We start from the raw sequence: 12,581 nt of genomic DNA, 5'->3' as shown, positions 1-12,581 counted from the left end.
GTGATTTAGGTAATCATAAGAACATGGGTATAAATATACTACAGTTTGCATAGGCATTTGTGTCTAATTGGGCAAGTATAGTGATAATCAGAGAAGAGTAAAAACAAGGCAGTGGATGTTCTGGCCATAAAAGTCAGACTCAGTAAGTAACTTCTAAGGAGATCTCTTGTAGTTTATTAAGAATGGCCTGGGAGGTACAGATGATGACATTATCTTTCCCCAGACTAGTACCAAAGTAAAGGAAGAAAGAGAAGAGAGAATTTCATGTTTAGTTATAGTGAGAAGTCTTGATCTGACATCTTGAATAGAAGCAATCTACCTTGATGTCTGCTACTTCTCTTCCTAGTCAATTTGATTTCAAGGTCTCCAGTATTTGCACAGGACCAGATGTCCATGGGAACTGTCTTAAGTTGTGAAATACACACCCAAAGTTCAACATCTTGTAATCTGCATTGGCATCAGTTGTTGGTAGGGTCTTTTCCATGAGTACCACATTTGCAAAAGCATCAGAGTAAAACAGTAATTGTACATGATAGAAGACTTAAAAATGTCCATGGTTAAAGCTCTGATGACAGTACATTATAATGCAGCTGACATGAAAATTGGTTATGATACACAATATTTTAAGGTAATAATGGGAATTATGACTAATAACATAATATTAGGACCTGTCAGATTTCCAGGAGTTTCATTTTTTCTGTAACATTTATAACCTATACCTACATAAATACAACATAAAGAAGACTTAGTATTATTTCCTTTTGAGAATGCTTCTCACATAATTTAATATCAAATAGCCTAATCAGTTTAACAGCTTTGTTTTTTATAAGGAGCAAGAACACTTCTTTTGTGATTTTCTAGGAGCCATATGAAAAATCCCGGAGTTGGTTCCAAGTCAAAAGATTTCATTTAGAATTAGATTTTGGAGAAGTTTACTAATAATATCAAAAGGTTTTAAAATATTTGGTCAAATAGTAGGACTGTAGGTCACTGTGAAACATTACTTGGTTATCCATTTAACCAGAAAGACAGTTAAAGATTTCACAGGCAATACAGAAAGTTACATACTTGTCTTTAAAAAAAAAAACAAAAAAAAAAAAAACAACTTAGTTCTTTTACTAGGAAAGATTGTTTTCTTAAGGAATCAAAGACTTGATGGGGCGCCTGGGTGGCTCAGTCGGTTAAGCATATGACGTCGGCTCAGGTCATGATCTCGATGTTCGTGAGTTCAAGCCCCACGTCAGGCTCTGTGCTGATGGCTCAGAGCGTGGAGCCTGTTTCAGATTCTGTGTCTTCCTCTCTCTCTGACCCTCCCCCGTTCATGCTCTGTCTCTCTGTCTCAAAAATAAATAAATGTTAAAAAAAATTTTTCAAAAAAAAGGAATCAAAGACTTGATAAAGAAAATATGAAACACAGGGAATTATTTTGATAAAATAAAGAATCTTTGTTTTCTAGGCAGATTATTTTAAAAGGCAAAGAAAAACCTTTATAATCTCTTATCAGGAGCAGACCAGTAATCCAAGAAAACTATGTCCTTTTAATAGAGAGAAAACCAAATTCTAATTTTGTAACAGTGTATTTTTAATATTAAAGCTCATTTCCTTTTTTTATTTAAACAAATTTATTCCAATCTTAGGCAGCTTGACCATGCATAAAATTCCTTTCCCAAGATCCCTTATCACAAATTTTCTACAACTTTATTTTGTACCTTTGGATTTTATTCTCTGATTTTCCTCTTTCCCATTCTGAAATCACCAGCCTCACTTTAGGACAGAATTACTTTCTCTTCCCTCAACAAAATTGCATCTGCATTTCTCATGGTTTCTTTTACTGAAAACCCACATCCTACTTTCCTAGTATACAAAGATGATTCTATTATTGATCGATGCATCACAGCCACTAACTCAGGAAACAAATGGGTAAGCCCTGTGAGCTGCCTCAGCAAACTGCTCCATTCCTGGGAGTCCCAAGGCAGTTGGACACATTGAAAGCATAGCTCCTGTCTGGGTTTGCCAACACTGTTCCCAAACTCAGATAAACTAGTTGCAAGAGAAGCCAATCACTCAAGAGACAACGTTTTGGAAAAGAGAAAGGCAGAACTTTATTTTGGGTGCTGGCAGCCAGGAGAGGTGGCTCAAGCCTTAACAACTACCTCTCTGCCAACAAAATGGACACCTGGAATTTTATAGAGGAAGAATGGGGAGATACATGCAAGAGGGCAGGCAGCACAGGATCATGGGTGGGGGTTGGTATATGTTCAGCAGATGATCGTGGGCAGGGAAGGGACTGAAATGTGGTCTTCTAGGCATGCCGTTGCTATCAGGGCTTTTCTGGCCTGGCAATTGTGTTCAGATCATTGCAAAATGTCTCTCATCAATGCATCAAGAAAATACAAGAAGAAATAAGAACAATGGGTTTCATTTAGCATATGAGTTAAGCAATCTTGTCTATTTCTGGTCTTAACTATTGGGGTCTATAGAGGGCTTGCTGACAATTATTTCTAGTAGTTTAATTACATATATTAAAATTTTTAACCCTCGGAAACCTTAATTTTTAATGGAAAACTAAGTGAATAACTATGAACTGTTACACCAACATTCTTCAGATTGACAAATTTATGAATACATTTTGTAATTTCTCAAAAGATACTCTTCCTCATAGTAAATTTTTCCATGGAGAACCAAACATTTGGATTTTTTTAAACGTTTATTTACTTATTTTGAGAGAGAGAGCACAAGCAGGGAAGAAGCAGAGGGATAGGGAGAGGGAGAGAATCCCAAGCAGGCTCCGTGCTGCCAGTGCAGAACCCAATGCAGGGCTCAAACCCACAAACCATGAGATCATGACCCGTGTCGAAACCAAGAGTCAGATGCTTAACCGACTGAGCCGCTCAGGTGCCCTGGGAACCAAACATGTTTATTAATAGACCCACCTATCTTAAGTTTCTTTGTAATAAGCCAAAAATAGATAAAACTATGTTTAGTAATTGTTTCAGTTTTTTTATTTTATTTGGAAATGATCTAGATATTCAGTGATATCTCTTTCAACTTAGTATAATTTTTAAGGTTTCAAGTTACCAAAAAGATTTTTATTTTTATTATTTATTTAATATTTTTAATGTTTATTTTTTAGAGAGAGAGAGTGAGCGAGTTGGGGAGGAGCAGAGAGACAGAGAGAGACAGAATCTGAAGCAGGCTCCAAGCTGTCAGCACGGGGTCAACACGGGGCTGGAACTCACAAACTGTGAGATCATGACCTGAGCTGAAGTCAGTCACTTAACCGACTGAGCCACCCAGGCGCCCCACCAAAAAGATTTTTAGAAACTATTTTTAAGTAGACAGACTGATGTCAGCAGGCAAAGTCAGAGGACCCAAAGGGGTGCCACAGGGCCCGCAAAGAGGGTACTTGGCTTTGCGCATAAAGGAAATAAAACACAAGCCTAAAGGAAGCAAGAGAATTTATTGAAGACAGAGCAGATACAAACCATCTGGGAGACTCAGAAAGAAAAAGGAACATGACTCTCATCTTTGCTAGGAAGTCTGGAGTTTTACTGAGGATGGTGGTCTGGTGTATATGTCCTCTCAGGCATCCAGGAACTGGTCAAACAAGGACTGAGTGCTCAGGTGTCTTAAATAAGTTCCTTATGCCCTGGAGCCAGGGGTCCTGGCGTCAAGGTGTTTGGAATCAGTAATAGTGGAGAACTGATAGCCCTGCCTGGTCACTCCTTAAATGTTCCCAAGCAAACAGCTTTCATTTAAAATGTTAGCCATGAGATGGGTATGATGATGCAAAACTCACTAGTTGATTCAAGAGCAGTTGGATCCAAGGGGCACCTGGGTGGCTCAGTCAGTTAAGCACTGGACTTCAGCTCAGGTTGTGATCTCTGCGGTTCATGGGTTCAAGACCCACATTGGGTTCTGTGCTGACAGCCTGGAGCCTGCTTCGGATTCCATGTCTCCCTCTCTCTCTGCCACCACCCCCCTCCCCGCCCCCCCTGCCACACACACACACTCACCCTCTTGTGTTGCCTGTCTCTCTCTTCCTCTCTCTTAGTAATAAATAAACATTTTTTAAAAATTTTTTAAAAAGAGCAGTTGGGTCCACATTGTGTTTCTGCCCGCTGAGATAAGGTTATCTGCTCAAAAGGCTAAAGTTTTCTTTACTAATATTTGTAGAAAAGACATTTAAGATTTGTCTTGACAGATAATCTTATGGAAGCTGTGGACTAGATTTGTGGCATGGGATTTTCTATAGCAGCTTATATATTTTTTTAAGTTTTTATTTAAATTCCAGTATAGTTAACATACAATGTTATATTAGTTTCAGGTGAAAGGTATAGCAACTCGATTCTTAGTGCTCACCATGATAAGTGCACTCCTTAATCCCCATCATTTATTTTGCCCTTCCCCCACCCACCTTACCTCTGGTAACCATCAGTTTGTTCTCTAGACTTAAGAGTTGGTTTCTTGGTTTGCCCCCTCTTTTATTTTGCCCTTTGCTTGTATTTCTTAAATTCACATGAGTGAAATCATATGATATTTGTCTTTCTCTAACTTGTTTTGCTCAGCGTAATACTCTCTAGCTCCATCACATCATTGCAGATAGCAAGATTTCATTTTTTGATGGCTAATATTCCATTATATAGCAGTTTATATTTTTTAAAAGCCTTTCTCCCTTTTTATTCCTTCAGTCCTAGGAATTGGGGATGGTCTAGGTAACAGTTCCCAAAGAATACCTGGTAAACTATTTACATCTCAAAGGTACTGCAAAGAATGCAAGTTCTTCCAGAAAGGACTTTTGTTCCCTTTGGCCTGAATTTTTACAATACTTATAAAAGGGAAGGTTTTTAGATTGATAAAAAGGATGGGTAGATTTTGAATTGTTTCTGGAGCCTCATTTCTAGTTTTGCAAAGGTTTGTAAAGTAAGGATGGTTGCTTTTAATTCCTCAAAGAATTGATTTGCAACTTAAAAGACTTCATAGCTTGACCCACCTGTCCAACCACATTATCTTCAGTTTGCTTTCTTATATCTGGAAGATATTCCAATGAGATGGAAATCAAAAGATGCCTGTGTTTTAGATTTAGAGTTGTGTGTTTTTGGAATGTTTTAGTGGGCACATAGTTTCATTTTAGCTTAGGGAAGGAATCCTTAAATGTTCTCATTAGGCTCTGAAAATCAGCTTCCGGTTTGGCCAACTTCTAACCACAGAGTTACTTTTTCAAAAAGTTATTTCAAATACTATGTAAGGTTTTAGCTAGGACAAACAGTAAATATTCCTGGCCATATCGAACAACCCCTTGAATTCAAAAGGCATCCTCAAAGAGGGTGCAAAAGATGTTTTATATTCCTCTCTTTCCTGGTTACTACAGAGATCTGGGAGAGTGGATTCTGGTAAGGATTATCCTCCTAAGTTGGCTTCTACCAGTTTGGCCAGGAGCTCATGTGCAGGCCGTGAATGGGATTTACCTAGACAGTGTAGCTCCAGTATCTACCAGGATGTGGTGAGGTTTCCATCAATTTTAATTTTGTTTGACAATTTTCCTTGTCTATTTAAAGAATAACATAGCAGTGTCCCAGAAATTGCCTCAGAATCTCGCCAGCTCTGGGAGGGGCCCATATGGGGCCCATATGGGGACATTCAAATTAGTGTTGAAGGATTTGCACAAAACTATTGAGAACAATCTTTTTTCCAGTATCGCAGTTAATTAATTAGAAACGAGACCTCAATTTCTGTGCCAGGGTTTTGATGACCAGCACCCAGGGGGCGGCAGTGCAGGAGGTGTTGTTTTACATATCTTTTGTGTCTTTAATTTTTTATTTGCTTTTTGCAATGAAACTTTCAGTGAAGCTGTTTTGGAATCTTGAAGCCTTTTGGAAGCTTCTGCTTAACAGTTAAAATTGGTATCCCATCCTTTTTGAATTTGGGAACCCTTGCTTTTAAGTGCATGTCTTACATAAATGACCTTGTCTAATTGGCACTTTCTCCATAGTGGCCATTGTAATTCTAGGTTGCCTTTAGTAAGATTTTGCCATTTTTGTAGGTCTTTATGGCTACAGAGACAATAGTTGTTAGACATAAGCAGGTGTGCCAGAAGGTGCAGTGCTTAACTTTTTGGAATTTAAGGATCCCATTTCTTTGAAGTCTTTGGGTCTCTCGGAGCCAAACTAATACCTATGAAGGATGTGCTGCTGAGTTGGGGATTGTGTGGTGTTTTACAGTGTACTTTGCTGCAAAGAAATTTTCTTGAGGTTGGTGGGTAACCTGTGTCTGTCTAACCCACTCCATGATCAGTTTATCCTACACAGGAGTCTTAGAGTCAGGTAGCAAACACTCTGACAACTTTTATGTACTCCACCTGTGCCTACCAATTTTGCAGTTTTTTGGCTTCCTAGATTTCCATCTGCAGTAGCCTTTACTTCATGTGCACATTAACACACCAGGAGTAACAAAACTGATGTTACTGAGGACTGGCCAGTAGAAGCCCTTGCGTGCATCACCATCAATTCCCAGTGTGGAAAAGAGGGCTGGGGAAGGAGCACCAAAAGACCCCAACAAATGGTGACTGCAGACTGAACCACCAGTCCTCTGTTTCTCCTTGTCCCTGAAACCTTCAGAAGTTTCCTTGGCACCACATTGCCCCAAATCTGTCAAGAAACAAAATTCAACTAAGTAAATTTTTTAAAATGTTTGTTTATTTTTGGGAGAGAGCATGAGCAGGGGAGGTACAGAAAAAGAGGGGGACAGAGGATGCGAAGCGGGCACCACACAGAGAACAGAGAGCCCAGTGTGGGGCTCGGACCCACAAACTGTGAGATGATGACCTAAGCCAAAGTCGGATGGTTAACTGAGCCACCCAGGTGCCCCTCAGTTGAGTAAATTTTAAAGATCTTACTGGCTTTATTCAACGATTCATGAAATGAATCCAAATTGAAAAGAGCTTTGAAGAGCTGGACAAAATCAAAGATTTCTAGACAGAATGGGGAGGGATGAGGAAGTTAATAGCAAAGAGTGGATTGTTTTAGGCAAAGCCACCTTCCTTGGGTGAGGGCGATATCCGGGGTCTCTCAGGCAGATTACTTCACTAGTGCTGACCAGGTAATTATGGATTGACTGGTTTAAGATTCCAATACTGGGAGAGGTTGAAACTGTAATTAAGTTAGGTACTGAGTCTTGGTTTGGTGACATGGACTTCTCCCAGGTGACTCCGTTTTGGGCCTGTTGTCCCACTTATAATACCTGTTAGCACTTGGACTTCCAAAATTAAAGATAAATTAAGAAATAAATTTTGGGGCAACTGGGTGGCTCAGTCGGTGAGCATCCAACTTCGGCTCAGGTCATCATCTCGCGGTTTGTGAGTTCGAGCCCCGTGTCAGGCTCTGTGCTGACAGCTCAGAGCCTGGAGCCTGCTTTGGATTTTGTGTCTCCCTCTCGCTCCACTCCTCCCCCATTCACACTCTCTCTCTCAAAAATAAACCAACATTAAAAAAATAATTAAAAAAAAAAAGAAATTTCAATGGGAGTGCCTGATTTCGACTCAGGCTCTGCACTGACAGCACAGGCTTAACAAGAAATTTAAATGCCTTTTTTAAGAGATTTATCTAAAAAAGTTTTTAATTCACAGTTTTTAATTCTCTTTATAAAAATGACATTACAATCTGCATGTTAATATAAACGTAAATTTATATTTACAGTTTATATTATTTTTGTCTCTTCCCTGATTAGGTACAAATCAAGACCTATCAGCTCCTACTTTCTATTTTTCAATATCCAAATCCAGCTGTTTCCTACCCATATATTTACTCTTTAGTATCCTCGATTGTGGAAAAATTGCAAGAAATAGACCAGAGAAAGCCAGAAGACACTACTGAGCTTCAGGTCTTTCAAGAAGGCATAAAGGTCTTGGAAGCACTTGTAGCCATTGCTGAAGAACAGCACCGTAAGTGTCATCACTAAATTCATACTAAATAAAAACCTGTCCCAAATCAGAAACTTAATGTTATTTTAAATGTAAAACATTCCGTTGGTCACTTAACATTATTTTTCCACATTAAAGGTCAGTGGTTAATTCCCAGTATTGATATTATTGAGTGTTAATTTGAGAGATTGGAAGGATTTTTCTTCCCCCTTCAGTGGGGAAAAACGTGTACAGATCAACAGATCAAGTGAGTTTACAACTTTGTATAACGAACATTTACACACTTCAACCCAGAACTTATATCATTTATTTACTTGCCAGGTTCTCAGCTGGTGGCCTGTCTTCTGCCCATCCTCATTTCCTTCCTTTTGGATGATAATACTCTGGGATCAGCAACTTCCATAATGAAAAGTTTACATGATTTTGCTTTGCAACATCTCATGCAGATTGGACCTCAGTATTCTTCAGTTTTTAAAAATGTAATGGCTTCTTCTCCAGCCCTGAAAACCCGCCTTGAGGCTGCTATCAAGGGCAATCAGGAAAGTGTCAAAGTCAAGATACCAACATCTAAACATACCAAGAACCCTGGAAAGAATGCAAGCATCCAATTAAAGACCAATTTCCTCTGATTTTTTTTGTTTTAATAGTAAACACCTTAATAAAATAGTTGATTACTTCTCTTTGGGGACAAAAGTGACATTTTAGACACAAGTGCACTTGGAGGTCTGGTTGATTGTCTTAAATAGCTGTGACTTTTCAAAGTAATGTCAAACTTAACATTTTTTGTGGGTTTTTTGTTTCTGTTTTTCAGTTTAGTAAAACCACAGAGCTCTCACCAGGAATTTCAAGAAAGTGCTAAAAAATTGAACGTACTAAACAGCCCACTGCTTTAAAAATGAGATGGTTTTCTTCTGACAGTCCATACACATTATGGTATACTTAATATTTTGACAGATACAGATTAGACTCTAGTATAAATTATCTGCATTTATAGTGTATCCCAATTGCTGATTGAAAATGCTGCCTTATTCAGTAATTATATTAAACTTTCTTGAATTTCTCAAACAACATAAATGATTGGAAAACTATTTAGGAAACTTGGTTTAGAATTATACAATATGTAGTAGTACAAGTTAACTACAGCCCTACAGTGTAACTTAAGATCTGGTGTCTATAAATATCATGGCTTTTCATCACCTTTTGGTTTGGCTTATATTGGGTTCAAGAAATGGAAATTTTACTTATTTTTAATAGAATAGGGCATCTCCACTTAATTTCTCAGAGGATTTTCTGTTGCCTCTCTTCCTGACAATTTTGTTCATTTTCATTTATGACAGACATTCATATCAATGAGTTTAATATAGATTCACATCGATATTTAGGTCAACTATGGGTTTATGTAAAACAACAAATTTAGATCATCAACAAATGCAAGTATGTTTTTTTATGAAACATATTTTAATATAGAAAAAAACCTAATGATAGAGTCATATTGGTTGAAAAAATATTTTTTAACTCTTGATGATCATTGACTCTCCTTCCACTTCAGTGTTGTATGTATGAATCAAGCACTGTGTCACAACATAGCATTTCCCTGTTAAAAGTTACAAACTGGAGTGATAGGGGCATGTTCAGAATTGAGAAAAAATACTTTGAGTCAAGAAAGAACAATGTGATGTACTCTATTTTATTATGTTTGTATATAAATACTCTTGTAAATTGTTCAGAATGAAAACACTTGACAAAATCTAACACTACAATCAGTTTTTTAATTTACATAAATAAAGCTAATTTTCTTTATCATTCTTGTATTTGAGATTATTTTGCCTACAGAAGATAGACTGATTCATCTCACAGATTCCAGAAAATCAATTCTCTGGAGCAAATAATATCCCTTCTCTGAAACTTGATATTTTTATTAGAGGAGCCCTTTCTTTGAAGCATTCTTAGCAATGGTTTGGATTCTCTATCCTCCTAATTGTGCAAATTTGAGTATACACTTACTGTTTCCTTCACCTGAATGCCCTTCTCTCTGTTGTATCTGGCAGATTCCCATTCCTTGTAGGCTTGGTTTAAATGCCACTTCCCCTTGTTAACTATCCTTAACACTTCTTACCCCCCTCTTACACCAAGGAGATTTAACCGCTTCCTCGCCTGTGTTCCTGTAATATTTTACATGTTCTTCTGTGCATGGAACATCGCACTGCATTTTAATATCTCCCTTTTAGACCACCTTCTCAAGGGAGGAATTGTGTTTTGTAACTGCCTTTGTGGCATCAAGTAGATACTTAATCACTGTTGAACTGTACTGATACAAGATGGATTTCAGCTCAGAAATCTACTTCTTTGTCAAGGCAAATGCTAGACTGGGTTGTTCTCAGGATACAACTAATTTGATTTTTGAGTTCTTTTGTCTGTTTCATTTAGTTCTTTTTTTTTTTTTTTTTTAATGTTTACTTATTTAGAGAAAGAGAGCATGAGTGAGGAAGGGGCAGAGAGAGAGGGAGACAGGATCTTAAGCAGAGCACAGAGCGTGATGCAGAGCTCAGACTCAGAAACTGTGACATCATGACCTGAGCCAAAGTGGGATGGTTAATCAACTGAGCCACCCTGGCATCCCATTTAGTTTGTTCTTAAACATTAAGATTTCCTAGCAATACCTATCAAAATAACACCACCATTCTTCACAGAGCTAGAACAAACAATTCTAAAATTTGTATGGAACCACAAAAGATACAGAATAGCCAAAGTAATGTTGAAAAAGAAAACCAGGGGTGCCTGGGTGGCGCAGTTGGTTGAGCATCCGACTTTGGCTCAGGTCATGATGTCACTGCTCGTGAGTTCAAGACCCGCGACGGGCTCTGTGCTGACAGTTCGGATCCTGGAGCCTGCTTCCAATTCTGTGTCTCCCCCTCTCTCTGCTCCTCCCATGCTCATTCTTTGTCTCTCTGTGTCTGTCAATAATAAATAAATGTTAAAAAAAAAGAAAAAGAAAACCAAAGCTGGACGTATCACAATTCTGGACTTAAAGCTATACTACAAAGCTGTAATCATCAAGACAGTATGGTACTGGCACAAGAACAGACACTCAGATCAATGGAACAGAATAGAGAACCCAGTAATGGACCCACAAATGTATGGCCAACTAATCTTTGACAAAGAAGGAAAGAATATCCAATGGAATAAAGACAGTCTCTTCAGCAAATGTGCTGGGAAAACTGGGCAATGACATGCAGAAGAATAAGCCTGGACTACTTTCTTACACCATTTACAAAAATAAACTCAAAATGGATGAAAGACCTAAATGTAAGGCAGGAAGCCATCAAAATTCTACAGGATAAAACAGGCAACAACCTCTTTTGACTTTGGCCATAGCAACTACTTTCCACATACGATGCCAGAGGCAAGGGAAACAAAAGCAAAAATGAACTATTAGGACCTCATCAAGATAAAAAATCTTCTGCACAGCAAAGAAAACAATCAACAAAACTAAAAGGCAACCAACTGAATAGGAGAAGATATTCACAAGTGATCTATTGGATAAAGGGCTAGTATCCAAAATCTATAAAGAACTTAGGAAACTCAACACTCACAAAACAAATAATCCAGTGAAGAAATGGGCAAAACGTGAATGGACTGCTCAACATCACCCATCATCAGGGAAATACAAATACAAATCAAAACCACGTTGAAATACCGCCTCACACCTGGCAGAAGGGCTAAAATTAACACCACAGGAAACAACAGATGTTGGCAAAGATGCACAAAAAAGGGAACCCTTTTACACTACTGGTGGGAATGCAGACTACTGTAGCCACTCTGGAGAATGGTATGGAGGTTCCTCAAAAAATCAAAAACAGAGCTACCTTACAACCCAGGAATTGCACTACTAGGTATTTATCCAAAGAATACAAAAATGCTGATTCAAAGGGGCACATGCACCCCAATGTTTATAGCAGCACTATCAACAATAGCCAAATTATGGAAAGAGCCCAAATGTCCATTGACAAATGGATAAAGAAGATGTGGTGTGTGTATATACACACACACACACACACTGGAATATTATTCATGATCAAAAAGGATGAAATCTTGCCATTTACAAAAAGGTGGATGGAACTAGAATGTATCATGCTAAGTGAAATAAGTCACTACTAGAAAGACAAATATCATGATTTCACATGTGGAATTAAAGAAACAAAATTGATGACCATAGGGGAAGGGAAGGAAAAGTAAGATAAACACAGAGAGGGAGGCAAACCATACGAGGCTCTTAAATACAAGAATAAACTGAGGGCTCCTGGAGGGGTGGGTGGGGGTTAGGCGATAGGCCTTAAGGAGGACACTTGGGATGAGCACTGGGTGTTAAATATAAGTGATGAATCATTAAATACTCCTGACACCATTACTACACTCTGTTAACTAACTTGGATTTAATAAAAGCCCTGTGAACCTATGCTCCCCAGAAATACTAAGACTTCTACTTATCATTTAATGTTATAGTTTCCTGAATTGTTTGGGTAAAGGTGTTACATGAATATCAGTAGTTATGAAAATATGTGTCAAGTATCATGGAATTAGGAACTTTGAATTAGGCACTATTCTATAGGTTTTTTTTTTTTTTTTTTAATGTAACACCTTGTTTAATACAACACTGAATATA

At 38.0% G+C, this 12,581-nt stretch overlaps 1 protein-coding gene across 7 annotated transcripts in view; it reads left to right on the top strand.

The window, feature by feature from the left end:
• The window catches only part of HEATR5A (HEAT repeat containing 5A), a 122,586-nt gene extending 112,865 nt beyond the window's left edge, over positions 1-9,721 (top strand). For all 7 annotated transcript variants that reach the window (XM_040476877.1, XM_040476879.1, XM_040476882.1 and 4 more), the window contains 2 exons: positions 7,726-7,939; positions 8,240-9,721. In XM_040476877.1, coding sequence (XP_040332811.1) covers positions 7,726-7,939; positions 8,240-8,547 — 522 coding nt within the window. In that variant the 3' untranslated portion in view covers positions 8,548-9,721. The remainder of the gene's footprint in view (positions 1-7,725; positions 7,940-8,239) is intronic.
• The last annotated feature ends 2,860 nt before the right edge of the window (positions 9,722-12,581 follow it).

This window comes from Herpailurus yagouaroundi, unplaced genomic scaffold, assembly GCF_014898765.1.
Source record: "Herpailurus yagouaroundi ecotype Mexico unplaced genomic scaffold, PumYag 141, whole genome shotgun sequence".
Classification (NCBI taxonomy): domain Eukaryota; kingdom Metazoa; phylum Chordata; class Mammalia; order Carnivora; family Felidae; genus Herpailurus; species Herpailurus yagouaroundi.
Note: the sequence above shows the minus strand (reverse complement) of the source record. Positions and strands in the feature narration are given on the sequence as shown.